This window comes from Ostrea edulis, chromosome 10 (assembly GCF_947568905.1).
Source record: "Ostrea edulis chromosome 10, xbOstEdul1.1, whole genome shotgun sequence".
NCBI lineage: Eukaryota > Metazoa > Mollusca > Bivalvia > Ostreida > Ostreidae > Ostrea > Ostrea edulis.
The window spans coordinates 31,360,257-31,375,593 of record NC_079173.1 but is presented as its reverse complement, the minus strand read 5'-3'; the positions used below and the strand labels follow the sequence as shown (position 1 = coordinate 31,375,593).

At 37.0% G+C, this 15,337-nt stretch overlaps 1 protein-coding gene across 5 annotated transcripts in view; it reads left to right on the top strand.

Moving 5' to 3' along the window:
• The window catches only part of LOC125648776 (uncharacterized), a 235,422-nt gene that overhangs the window by 201,254 nt on the left and 18,831 nt on the right, over positions 1 to 15,337 (top strand). For 4 of the 5 annotated variants that reach the window (XM_056151082.1, XM_056151079.1, XM_056151078.1 and 1 more), the window contains 3 exons: positions 8,667 to 8,887; positions 10,312 to 10,411; positions 11,153 to 11,434. In XM_056151082.1, coding sequence (XP_056007057.1) covers positions 8,667 to 8,887; positions 10,312 to 10,411; positions 11,153 to 11,434 — 603 coding nt within the window. The remainder of the gene's footprint in view (positions 1 to 8,666; positions 8,888 to 10,311; positions 10,412 to 11,152; positions 11,435 to 15,337) is intronic. The other variant, XM_056151081.1, reaches the window with a different exon arrangement.

Genomic DNA, 15,337 nt, shown 5'->3' with positions numbered 1-15,337 from the left:
CACTCACTTGTGAGAACATCGGATGCATCCTATTCTATAACTGTCCTTTTACTTCAAACGAATCGCCTGTGTATGTACTGCTTTAGAATAGACTAAATGCGACATCATATTCCAGGCCCGTAGGAAGCCATTTCACTTGGGGGTGGGGGGGGGGACCACACCAAAGTAATTTATGACAAAAAAGTGATATCGACAAAACCATTAGTAAAAAGATAACTGCATAAATATGTGCAAGCATTGAGGTGTACGTCATGTACATAAATCTAATTATGTACATAGAATCTAATTAGTTTCCCAGAAAACTCCTCAACTTTAATTTTAAGTTTTGTTTGGGTTTTTTGGAGGGGGGTGATAAGGATTTTTTTAATGTTTTTGTTTTTGTTTATATCTTTATCATTTTGTTATCAATCATTTCTGAGTCATAAGGTATTTAGTACTCGGTAAACTTTCCAAAAATCCCCAGTCTGTGTTCACTTTCACTTACGAACTCCTCAACTATTTTTTCTGGATTCAGTTCATCAGTCTCATTTTTATGAACATGCAATAAAAGCAAATTCTTTATTCGTATTTGGCTCATTGTTGATCTCAGTGATGTTTTCAATCTTTTCAAGGCGCTGAATGAGCGCTCACTGGTAGCGTTAGTTACAGGAAGTACCAAAATTAGTTTGAGAATTTTGAGGATCTCGGCAAAGAGACTTTTTTTATTTGAATGTCTGACAAATTCAACCACACTTGGTATATCTGGCATAAAGTCTTTTGGCAAAACAGTCTTTAACATTATAAGCTGGCAGTGAAGATCTTCTTCAAACGTTTGACCTGTGCAAGCCTTAATTACGACGTTTTCAAGATTAACATAAGCTTTGTAACCTGGTTGGTCAAATCTAGATTTTATGCCAACTAAAAGCAGATCTAATGCCTCGTAAAAATATTTCCTATACATATCTGCACACGATGAAAAAATATGTGTTGCTGTCCCATCATCAAGTTTACGAGGAATTTTGCGTTTTCTAGGAAGAACAGGATCATCGATGTTCATCTGTTTTGCTTTTTCAACAACTTCCTCGTAAAACTGAGTGAAGATTGTCTCATCTCGGAGACTTTGCAAAGCACTCATTGTCGTTGATGCCAATTTTTGACCATCACTCGCCGAGAGATTTGGAACCTGCAGAGCCCTTACCAAATTATCACTATAACGTAAAAGTTTTTCACTCAGTAAACACCCAAAGAAGAAATCAAACCTGTACATATAAGCAGCCACTCCCCTAATTCTGTTTCTCAATTCTACCTCACGCACGTATTGGAGGCTTTCATCCCAAACATTTCTTAGAATTTCATAGTTTGACAAAATGCTCAAAAATGTGTCGGCTTTTATTGTCCATCTTGTGGGACACAAAACCTTTATTCCCGCTGACGTTTTCTCTAGATTTTGGGCATTTTTTAATGTATTGAAAATCATCTCCCTTCTTGGAGATTCTTTAAAGGACATGTCCCACGTTCGTGAATTATTTAGAAACTGAAGTAACTTTTATCACAATACATATAAAAAATGATCTCCCAGTTTTTAAAGCAAGATTTCAGGTTTAATTTAACATTTCAATCGACTCAAATCGACTTCCTGATTTCGAAATCTCTACTAATGAGATAGCGGGTCACGTGATACCGTGACGTCATATGCGACAATCGCATCTCTCGCAGATCAGCTTTTTGTGAAGAAACCTGTTATTATTTAACTTCGTTTGATACCAGTGTGGTACGGGTAGATATTTTTTTTACATCAATGACGAATTTGTTTTATTAGATATTATTCCTTTACATTAAAACTGTTCAACAAGAAAACGACGAATGGAATTTATTGATATAGCCTACTGCATACCGTGCATACTGACATGCATGTACACGCATCTACATTACGTTAACATTTTGTTTATTTGCATTATTTATAATTTACAGTCATTCAATTGATTACTAATGTTCTTCATTTATATATTTTTAAAAAAAATATGCCTTGATGTGAATATTTTACTTAAAATCCACGCGTAGCTATCGAACGATGTAAACATGGCGAAATCAAAATAAAACACAATTGTTAAAAATAATCCGTAAATTAGGTAGGGCTTTTTACATGTCTTATCAAATATATGATATATATATATATATTAAATCATGAACGTAGCCGGGGGTCTTTTTTAAAAAATTGAATTACGAGAAAATAGCAGTTGTGGACAGGTCAATGCTATCAAAACTCTCGAACACAGGGCTTCCTCAAAATCTAAAGAATACCTGTAGGTACTGGCTGTTATTGTTATCAAAACCGTGGTCTACAGCTACCTGAGAAAGATGTTTTGATAACAATCACGGCTAATGATGACCGGCAGTCTTTAGATCTCGAGGAAAGCCCCTGTATACCTGAGTTTTGATAGCATTGACTTCGGATACCACATGGATTATAAATTACACAATCAGAAATCAAACAATAGCAAAAAAGCACAAATAAGTTATTGAGAACTGTTACAATAGTAAAATAAAAAGGGAAGAAGAGATATTTGTATTTATAATTTATCACAGCTTTATATTTATAAAGGGAGCGAGTTATTGAGATATTTCTTTTTTTAATTTATCATGGCTTTATATTTATAAAGAGAGAGAGAGAGAGATAGTTATTGAGCTATTTATAATTTATCACGGTTTTATATTTATAAAGAGAGAGAGAGAGAGAGAGAGAGAGAGAGAGAGAGAGAGAGAAATGTGTAAAACTGTAGCAATAATAAAGATAGATGAAATAATATGACAATAGTGTTGCATCTTATGACAATAATTACTCATTTAGTCAATGATTGAGAGTAAGGGAGAGAGAGAAAGGGGGGGGGGTTAGACTATCTATATGTCAGCTACTGTTTGGGATACCATCATTACACAAACACTACGTCCACAGAAACCCTACAGACGGCCCATATTGAGGGGTATCTTGATCATGTTGTACATGTACACAATTCTACTTAGATTTATTCATTCTCTCGAAGCATGGATATTTTACCTACATGTACTACACCCACGAACTCCCAGGACACCAGGAAGTGCCCGGAAACACCGGGTAATATTATATTTTAGGAAATTATTTATATACGATAGATAACAGTTTAATTAGAAGTTTTAAAAAGCACAGGTTTTTGAAATGGGCTAAACCTGTTAGCTGCAATACATAAATATGACCAAGTTTGAAGGTTTCGGGAAATAGAAATGCGGTATGCATGTAGGTAGAACTTTTTTTTTTTTTGCACAAATCGAGACACTAAGCATAATTTTTGATAACCTGAGAAGTTTCCTGTGCAGTGTATATCATAAAAATATACATAACAGCCGATCTGTAGGCCAGGTAAATTCCAGGTAAATCATTATCACAAACAAAATTACCGTTTCCTGTGTTTTTATTATGTGTGGTATGGAATAGACCATTACAACTATTATTATAGATAAAATTACCGATTCTTGTGTTTTCTCATCGCTCAGATTACAAACAACATCGGGCATGCATTGAAAGCCGGCCATTTTCACAAAATCGCCTGTTATTTAGAATCATCAACACGCAGTTTGAACTTGACACGAGCGATTTGAAAACAAACATTGTAACATTGAAAAATATTTTTCTCTATAACAATAAAAATCCCAGCACATTTAAATAGTATCGATAGAAAACCACAATTATTCCGTAACTCAGGGACTTTGAACAAACGAAGAGGTACATGTACATCTAGGCCTGGCATGCTTTAAGTAGAATCTTTGCCCCTGCAAAGCCAGTCGCCTTCTAGTTCTCAGGATCTCGGTCTAGCTGAAGTTTTGAAAAGTGTTCTGAACACAACCGTCTAATATCTGTAGTATCAAACTTGTGTGTGATCCATGCCATCCTCCGAGCTGCATCCTTTGAGGAACTAAAATGATTAAATCGGCACCCTTTCTTCTGAATATTGGTGCAACCGTATGCCGCACAATACACCATAGTCCATTAATTGATGGGTAAATACACAGATAATGCTGTTAAAGCGGTTTTATAGATAAAATAATAGGATTATCACCTAAATCACCACCGGCTTACTACGTGCTTTCTCATTCCAATTGTCGCATATGACGTCACAGTAATATGGCGCGTAAATCTCCGATCGAAATATGCATATTGCTGTATTTGAATTTCAACTCGCAATATCTCTGTAAATATGCTCACAACAATTTTTATTGTATTTAGTATCCTTTTCAACTATAGTATAAAGAATATTTTTCATAAAATTATACAAGTTTTAAAATTACGGGACAAGTCCTTTAATCAACTTTGTTATATCCTTTGCAATGTCCAGGGTATCTCTAAGCAACTTACACCCCTTAATAGAATCACTGCAAGCTAGGTTAAGAGCATGACCATAATAGTGTATGTAAAGGGCTCTGGGTTCAAGTGCATGAATTTGTGTTACAACACCTGTCTTTGAACCAGCCGTAGAAGCAGCCATGTCATAACACTGGCCTCGTACTTTGTTGATAGGCAGATCGAACCTCAAAAGAGCATCTTTAATTGCTAGAGTTATTGAATTAGCCCCAATGTCAGAAAGACAGTACATCCCTAATAAATCTTCATGAGCGGTAAAATTTTGATCAACCCATCGAATGCATAAAACAAGTTGCTCTTTGTTGGAAATATCTCGTGTTTCTTCTGCCATTATTGAAAAGAATTCAGACGATTTGATGAAAGCAACAATTTGTCGCAAAACCTGCAACCCCATCACCTGCAAAATTTCATTTTGTATATCTGGAGCAACGTACTTATTTGTCTTGCGTTGTAGCCATTCCTGAAGCTGGGGATCGCGTTTAGCCTCTAGCATGAGAAGTTGATTAAAAATTGAGTTCTTTTCGTCTTTGTCACCCCGAAGAGCAATTCCTTGTCGAGCAAGAAACTTCAAAATGTTTGTGATTTTAAGCAAATTCTCTCTGTTAGACTTCTTCTCGACTTTGTGCGTCTTTGAAAGACATTCTCCAACATCTTTAACCTCCTCCTTTATCATAAACTCCCTTTCCATTGCCTCTTTATGGCAATCACTTTTCTCGTGTGCGGCGAATTTTGTGGTTGCTTTTTTCCAGTTTTTAAAACCACTTGATCTGAAAGCTTTTTTCTTTCTTGTGACAACTGAGAGTCTTCTTCTGAAATGATTGTATGCAAGGAAAACAGAATACAACATCTTTGATTTCTACATAATGTAACCAATACCACCGATCAAACCAGGAGGCATTGAAAGATCTCATCTTTTTACCAAACTGTTTTGCTGGAAAGAAAATATATGCCATTTTTCATGTACAACCTGGGCCTTTTGAACTGGTATTTCTGAGATATCATCTTCTGAAGAAGAAGAAGAATCAATAAAGGAAGCAACCTTAACATGTTTGTCTGTTTCTTTATTTGCAGTTCCCCCAATTTACCTGTTGCAATAGACTCCTCATTTCTGTTAGACTCCAAGAGTGGGAAAGGACTATCTCGTGATTGTTGGTTCAAATGTGCGATGAGGTTCAGAATCCTTAAAGGATAACCTCGAACGCTTTGAAAGAGGTTCCTCATGCTTGTGAATCCACATGATGTGGATAACATCCTGATATTCTTTAGCATCAGCACGGTCAAGAGGAACAATAAGCTGATTATGATATTGTCTGTTTATACCAGGGTTTTGCACCTCGGAGAAAATCGACATGATTGGTTTCTGCAAAACGTTAGAAGCTACGAACATATGTAAAAGGCTTGAATAGTAACCGTTCTGGGTTGTTTTTATTGTTTCCTTTTGTAACGAAGCAATCAAATCACCAGTAATTAAACACTCTTCTGACAGGGAACTTTCAAAGACATATTGAAGTGAACTTTTGTTTGTGGACATGGTCACAAAAGTGTTTTCATTCGTGTTGCGCTTCAGGTTTGAAACAAGTTCAAACACAATTCGTACCCTCATTTCTTTAAAATTGTCCCCATGTCCAAACACAAAAAAAGAGAGGGTTTTGAATAAACAATTCCCATCACCATATATCTGAATCGGGATAAGTTCAGAAGGAGCATTATTTGGATAAAGCTCTGAGGAAACAGCATCTTTTCGAATATTCGAAGTTGGGATATTAGGCATGCTTGTTAGAAGAGGACATTTCTTAAAAATTTGCCCTTTGAGTCTAACAAGAAAACTTAGTGCTCCCCATCCCTTTTTTCCTGCATTCCTTGCTTCTTCGTGCACTTTTTCGAAAAAATGCCTTTCTTTCGTCCGTCTGGGCATACATTGTGAAATATTATCAAAGTTAAAACTGTGCGGAAGGTTGATCTTACACTGATACGATAGTGTCTACTCTTGGACCGAGAATGAAACAGGTCTTGACAGCCTGAGACTTTACAAGCTTTGAAAAAGTTGTTACACATCATATCCTACGTCACATTGGGGGTGTTACGTCACTGATAAACAGTACTTCACACATTGTCGGGTTTACCTTTACCATAAAAACTGTGATGATAAAAAAGTCAACAATTCATCATATTAGCTTTACAAAAAGATTTTGAAAATATACAAACGTTGAACTGGTATTAGGGCAGTTGGGCATAGACAATTTTGTATCAAGACGAAGTTTCTATGAACAAGCTATCTAATGAATTATTAGACCTTGAAAGTTAGTCAAGGTCACACATATTAGATACCTTTTGATCAGTCGTCTCTTGCGAGATTTTTTCACTGGTATGAGTCGTCAACAAATACCGGTAAAGGACTTTAAACGACACTAGTGCCGGGGCACTTGGCAAAGGAACAGTCACTACATATCATAGGTTTGACGCCAGATGCGGAGCTGGGAATGAGAACCGAACCATTACCTCATGATTACGACCTTTTGGATGATGCCCTAAGAAATGTTAAGGCATTAAGTGCTTTTCATAATATTTTTTTTAATTTAAGCTAAAGGACAGTCACACTGACTGACTCTGAGTCTCATTGAATTAAATGAACTTTCTGCTTAAAAATAATTATACATTACACTATATGTGAATTTTACTAAATGAATTTTTTGGGGGGAAAATATTGGGGGGCACGCCCCCCCCCCCCCCCCCCCCGGTTCCTACGGCCATGTATTTGAGCTAGCGTTTGTTCACAATCGTAACTTCATGAATGTCGTAAAATGAGAGAGAAAGTGAAAAAAAAGTGTCATGTTTTTATTAATTCTTGTTAGTTTATAATAACATAATAATGTTCTACTTTGTGCATACAAAATAAAGCACCCGCATTTCCATATTTATGACTTTAAAAAATATGGAGACTCACTCGCGGTAGAATCACCACGAGAGTATAGCGATTTTAATTCATGTCACTACTCCCATTCCGGCCCCATTCCGGCGTTTACACTCGCCCGTTTTTGGTCTCCAGTGTTTAAGGAAATATTTACTTTTACGGGACACCAGTGATCAATCAATAACAGCTAGCATGAAAAGTCAGATAATTTTAAAGGAAGAAGTGAACCTTTTCATATCAAGCTCTTTTATTCATCCAAAAAGAGTTTCCCAGTTTACTTTCGGAAGGTCGGTGGTCTCTTCCCAGGGACTTATGTACATTGTATCTGGGTTCTCTCTTCCACCAATAAAAACTGGGCGCCACCAGATAACTAAAAAATTGTTGAGTGTGGCGGAAAACATCAAACAACATCAAATAGTAGGACTATGTATTATAACCTAAACTTGGATGAAAATGTCAAATCATTTTATAAACCAAAAGAGGATAGTATCTTACTTTATCAGAATTAGATTGAAAACTATTTGGGGTTACCGTTCATTAACACTAAGAGTTCCAAACAACAATGGCTACAGTATAGAATCAACCATCATATTCTAACAACTAATAGCCTTTTGTTTAAAAGAGGATTGAAAGAAAGTAAATTATGCAACTTTTGTAATACATATGAAGAGGCAATTTGTCATATACTTTGGGAGTGGCATGTTGACCAAGACTTAGTCAATACATGTTTTGAGTATTGTCAGAGAAGGGGAATTATTATTCCAAGAAATCCATTAACTTTTATCTTTGGACTTAACCTCGATTCTAAAACCAGTGAAACATACTTAATATTTCCGATTTTTAAATCATACATTTATAAGAAGCGTTCTTTGAATGAAAAACTATATATTCACGAATTACTTATAGATATCAAAACACACATTCAAATTTGTAATATATGGCTACAAAAAACTGTGAACTTTAAGATTTCAAAAAGAAATGAGAAACTTGGACCAATATTATGAACATAAAACACTAACAGTATTTTATATCAAGTACCCTAACCCTTGCATCAAAACTTGCAGACATTGACATTTGAAATGCAGACATTAAGGATATATTTTAATGCTCCCAACTATGACAACCCTATTACTTAAATACTGCCAACATTGACAGCCTTATGTTTACTCTCTCTCTCTCTCTCTCTCTCTCTCTCTCTCCAATCATGACAACATTATGCTCTCTCTCTCTCTCTCTCTCTCTCTCTCTCTCTCTCTCTTATACTGTGATTTGTATTGCTTGGTTTCATGTATTAATTAGAATGTAAATATCAAAACTAAACAAATGTTTTTCACAGGAAAAAAATTGCCGTATTTTTCTTAAATGTGTCTATGTTTTCATAAGAATTTGGAACTTTCTACACTTCTCTGCTGAAGAAAAGTGACTCAATTGTCACTACAACGGGAGAACAAGCTATAGATCAAGAGACCAAAATGAAGAGTCTTGATAGTTTTGTTGACATTGGTGTGCAGTTAAAACATCTTAGCAATGCTTCCTATACAAGTAAAAGGAATAAGGAACAAAGCATGGCATCCATCAAGGAAATTGCGCATACTTTGAAAAAAGTGAGTATGATAAACATGATAACTTAGATTTTCCATCGTCAACTTCACTTATTCATCTAGGAGTTATCCATTATCACTTGCATATAACGTATGTGGGTTTATATGTCTCGTATGTATGTTCTGCGTGTGATAAATTTTTAAATCGAAGCAGGCTATCGACAAATAAGTTGATATTACAACGGTTTCAACAGTCTCAAATAACATCTTTTTATCTTTATTTATCTCCGTCACCAATATGATTTGTCATTAGGTTGAATGTTATTTGATCTACTTCATACCAATATTCAGACGGTTTCTTGCATACTGATTTTGACTGGGTTTCATATCAGGATGTAAAGCTCACGACAGGTGTGACCAGTTACAGGGGATGTTTCCTCCTACTAGCCACCTAATCCAATATCTGGTATTTCAAGGGGACCGTGTATACCGTGTATACCGTAGTCTTAGCTTTGCCGTGTTTGCCCTACTATTTATTGTGTATGTAATGCTTATAGGAGTTATGAGATTGATAACTGTTTGTTATCTTCACCTTTCTTTGGAATTTATTACATTGATCAGCTCGTTATTTTCACCTTTATTTGTATGCATTTCTTTTCATGCTCCGGTTGTACCTAGAACTTAGATGGCTGCTTCACAGCTAAATGAATCATTGCGCACTTGAGGTCATTTGCATGTATCGACGATTGTGTAGTTTTGTATATTTGCGATTCGGATCAAATTATACGATATAGACAATTAGGAGACACCATCATTGCCGGTGAAGGGTTGCAAAAATGTAGGTTTAAGTTCGGCGCTTACAGCCTTTGGGAGGGAATTTTATCATGTAACACCAGCTGTGACACAGGGCCTCGATTTTTTTCCCGGTCTGATCAAGAGGACCGCCCCATTTAATCATCCCTTAAGACAAGTAAGAGATATTACGGACCTATTCGAACTCGGATCCCCACGGGCTTATGTAATATTATTTTCGTTATGGATATTGATTTTCAATGCAAAGTGTTGTGTGAGCATTCTGGTGTATGTGTGTCACGTGGTATGGTCAGATAAATAGGAATGTTCGAATAGGTCACTCTACAGCTCGGTTAGAACGTGAGTCAAGGATAACAGGCATTATGGAAGCCAGTTAATTTTAATACATGTGTGTTGTTGGTGTATTTACAGGCGGTTGGGATAAGTTTGTGAGTTTAATAAAAACGTTCTAACGAGCAGCATTCCAAACATGGTGTTTTATGTTTTTCATATTTATACATACACATTCAGAGTATGATTAATTTATATTCGGACGAACAAAGTGAGGGAGAATATAAAGCATATTATCATGACCCAAAATTGAAATTCTTGCTGATATAATTGTTAATCAAATAAAACCCTTTAAATCAAACACTTCGCTTTCCACATTTACCTGCATAACATAATCTTTGCAGATATGTATGACGTTTAATGACGAGGATAGAAGTTTGAGACGACATTTCTTTTTCTTATGGACAGACACTGTAGAAGATGTTCAACTTGAAGATATCCAAAGTACGTGTTGATTTTCAAACATTATCAAAACTGAAAGAACAACTAAGTAATCTGAGTTTTTGATAAGCAAATTCATCGTTCAAATAGAAAAGAAATCAGATATAAGGAAACTTCAAACAAAGAAGTTTTAGATCACAGAATATATATTTCAGAATAAGAACGGAAACTACTTAAACTTGGCATCATTTCTCAATCAACAATTTAGAAGAATTTTAGAATGCGCTTTATATTCAATGAAAATATAATCACAATGTCAACCAAGGTAAATTGCATTGACGGCTTCATGGATGGAAAATTCTACTATATTATGATTTCTGTATCACCGACGAATATATCTTATATTTACGTTGTTAGTTAGTTCTGGGTTATATATCGCCCCTTCCTAACCCAGAACAAAACTAATTTTAACCACAATATGTCAAATTATGTCTCCATAACTCGTGTTATATTTACTATATATGTAGTGTTTAAAATTTATTCATTCATTTTGTGTTTTATTACATGAGTTTAATTCCCGGCATACTGAGTCGAGCTAACCAACTAAACTACAAAAAGCACGGTTAACCGTCTCAGCATTATATCTTCTCAAAATCTCAGAAAACTATAGATTGTTATCAATTTAAGTTTAATTGATATACAGCAAAGAGTTCCGATAGTTCTTGCGAAATGCAGTCAATAACTTTTCGAGAACAAGGCTTATGTAATTTTGTTTACAAAATCGTTTCTTTTATTTTCATGTAGATATACCTCAGATAGATTTAAGTGTTCCAAAATTGAAGTTCGGCAATGACGTAAAATTGAAGGCGAGCGTTGATGTTGATGCATCTCTGTTCATCTGGCTAAAGAAAAACCATCCTAGAAACAGATTCGAAATTTTAAGACAAACTAGAAAGTCAATATTTGGCCAAATGAGAAAGGATTCGTTTCACATGAAACGGTTTTCAAGGGATGATGAAGGACATTACCAACTTATAGTCGCAACCAAAAAAACAGTTGGGAGAAGGACATTTGAGCTACAATCAGGTAAACGAAATCATCCAATTCGGATGCCTCTGAAATATCTAAACGAACTTGAACGTCTGCTTCCAAATCAAATGATACATATATATATTGCAGAAAGAACTATTGAACTTTGATTAAAACTAAAGAAAAACAATGTAATTCTTGTGGATCCTATGTACACGCAGTCAAATCGTTCAAACTCATTGTAAGGTTAATGTACATTTTATGACATTTATAATGTTGGGAGATCATAGAAGTGACTCGGTAAAGAATGAATTTTACCTAAAATATTTACCAAAAGTATGTTCACAGACCAATTATATTTGTCGCTTCTAAAAATATATTACATCAATTTCCATATCAGAAATTTACAAAACAAACTTATTCAGTGATCTCAGCGAACGCAAAAACACATCCAACAGAGAGCATTCCGTATTTGCTTCATACTTGTGAAAAGCAAAGATGACGAACAGTGATCAATTTCATTGCATGTATAATGAATATAAAATAAAGAGTTGGGCAAACATGCATCCCCTGACGACCGGTCACACCCGCTGTGAGCCCTATATAAAGAAAAAGGAGTTATCCGTCGTGAACATCAATATGCCAAGAACTGTATGCCTAACAATCAGTATGAAACACTTCAGACAGCACTTGACCCAATGATAGGTTGTATGGGCAAAGTATATCATCATAATGATCATCTGATTTGCGAAATACTGACTTTAAACGCGACATCAACGTGTTTTTCAGTATCCTGCCTCGATTTCAAACCTGATCTTACGCAGAATAAGCTCTTGCGAATCGCGTGTTTACCAGTACAAGAGTATTTGGGGACTGGGAAGAGTGTATGGGGTACTGGGGTTAGCTCATAGGTGGAACGTTGAGAGAATAACGTATGTGATCATGGTTTACCTAACTGGGACTTAACGTTGGTTATTCATCCCCCTCTCCCCTACAAACAGTGGTACCAGACTGTGCCTGAAAGTGAGCAGAAGACACCTGCTGATAGGGGACGGTCATGACAACAATGTGGTGCATATATGTGCTCGTATAACCACCAACCATGGGGGATACCAAGGAGTAGGCGTACTGGGAACTCCCCCAGACATAGGGTCAAGGAAATGGAATGAGTAGCTTTTGCGAAGCTGTAGTGTATGGTAAATGGCCAGAGGGTCCTGTGAGGAGATCGGGACAATGAAGGGACTATGGGAGCTGATGAGTTCCGGTGGTAACTCCCGGCCCCAACTATAGAGCATTTAGAGAATGCGATTCTGATGTATGTGCTAGCGCTGAATAGAACCCCTGATAAAAATCCTGACTGAACTGACCTGGGGCCTCCTCATCACGTTATTGTCGAGGGGGTTGGGCTGATCTTCCCGACACTGGAGTGAGGGGATGCAGTGACGGGGATTAGATATTCTGGGAGATTCTCAGAACTGGATATGTAACCCTCAACTATATAGTCGTAGTAGGCCTCACTGGGATATCGGGCAAAACTGACTCCCTCCCCCATGGTGGACGAGTAGTCGTCAGCCAACCAATCTAAATCCCTACACCTTCTGGTATTATGGCTGGAACTTTTCTTGGGTCAAACGAAACTAAGAAAGTGCTCCGGGAAGTCGTACCAACAATACGGAGATCCCCATCTAACAACTGTCAACCTCTCGAGAAATGAACTGGGGACTAGTAAACCTCATCCCAAACATTGGCATCCATTAACCTTCGAACTCCTCCCTTAAGTAAGAAGGCAAGGACGGAGTGAAATAATCACCACCCATGATGTTCCCTGAGAAAACAAATCTAACTTACGACCTTTCATGCCGCCGAGGGAACTCCCACATCTACATTGCCTACCAACTCACTCATGTGTAAATTCGGGGACGCGGTGTTATGCCGCTCGAGTGCTGGAGTATCCGGGGAGGGGCACAAGCAAACACAGAGAACACCTAATCCATAGACAAATCCATCACATTTGTACACACAAAAATTTACAAAGCTACCAAATTGTGATTACAAAATGTCTAAATAATGGATTCTATCTATCTAAAAAAATTACTAAACCATTCAAATTGCAAAAACATTAACTATATTGAAAGACCCCGACAAAATAGCGGCACACCAAGACACTGCAGTGAAACAACAACTTTGCAATCACCATGGCCTGGAGTTGGGCGCCGATAACGTACACCACAGTCTGTGTTTAAAGAGGTCCCAAAATGGACCAAGACAGACATAAGTCGTTAAAACAGGTAGGGACAATTCCATCGCCAAACGCTCGGCATCAGGTGTGAATGTCAAGGGTCCTCATAGATGACATTAAAAACGGATGTCCCGTGTCACAGTAGGTGTGGCACGCTAAAGATCCCTCTCTGCTCGATGGCCGTAAGCGCCGAGCAAAGGCCTAAATTTGACGCCCGTCACCGGTCTTAGTGACTTCTCCATATGAGTGAGAAATTCTGGAGAGAAACATTAAGCAAGATTCAATCAATCAATCGAAGCTCAATGGTAAACTGGATACAAGTGAATACTGTCTGCTCAATATCTTCAGAACCCTTTCCTAGACAGACGTCAAACTCGGTACACTGGTACATCGTAAGGAATAGATTACCTCTATTGTTTTAGGTCACGTGGTCAAAGGTCAAGAGTAAAACTGGACATAGGAATATACTGTCCTTTCAAGATGTTGAGAACTCTATGCTTGACAGCCATCAAAATTGGTACACCGCTACATCGTAAGAAGTAGATAATTTCTATTGATTTCGGGGTCACGTGGTCAAAGGCCAAGGGTCAAACTGGATATGGGAAGATCATATCCGCTAAATATCTTTAAAACACTTTGCTTGATAGACATCACATTTGGTAAAATGGCACACCGTAAAGAGTAGATGACCTCAATTGTTTTTATGTCACATGATCAAAGGTCAAGGATCAAACTTGACATGGGAAGATACAGTCTGCTAAATATTTTAAGAAACCTTTGCTTAAAAGACATCAAACTTGGCATACTTGTACATATTAAGGTGTAGATACCTTTTATAGATGTTGAGGTCACATACTGAAACTGGACATATGAATGTCTTGCCTCCTCAATGTCTGGAGGACCCCTTGTTTTACAGACATCTAACTTGGTACACTGCTTCATTGTAAGGAGTAGATGACCCTTATTGTTTTAGGTCGTATGGTTAAAGGTGAAGGGTGAAACTGGACATAGAAATATACTGTCCGCTCGATAACTTGAGAACCCTTTGCTTGACAGACATCAAATTTGGTACACTGGTACATCATAAGTAGAAAAATACTTTTATTGATTTCGTTATCACATGCTCAAAGGTCAAGGGTCAAACTGGATATAGGAATATACTGTTCGCTCAATATTTGATAACTCTTTGTTTGGCAGCCATCAAAATTGGCACACTGGTACATCGTAAGAAGTAGATGACTCCTATTGATTTTGGTGTCACAAAGGCATAGATCAAGGGTCAAACTGGACATGGGAAGATACTGTTTGCTCAATATTTTGAGAACCCTTTGCTTGACAGACACCACACTTCGTACACTGACATAGCTATTGCTTTTGAGGTCGCATGGTCAAAAGTCAAGGGTCAAACTGGACATAGGAATATACTGTCCTCTCAATATATTGAGAACCTTTTTGCTTTACAGGCATCAAACTTGACACACTGATATATTGTAAGTAGATGAACACTATTGATTTGGAGGTTACATTGTCAAAGGTCAGGGGTTAGTCCACTGTTTCACCCCAAATCGTCGCCCCAGTTTTTTTAAAACTAGCCTCGGAAAGTGTTTCACCCGACAAAGCAAGAAATTTTCTCAAGTTCAAGACTCACTTGCTTTGGATTCAGATACGGAAGTCGATAGGTGCCAGGGTATAGAATTGATATTCATTGAACTGGCGGCCGC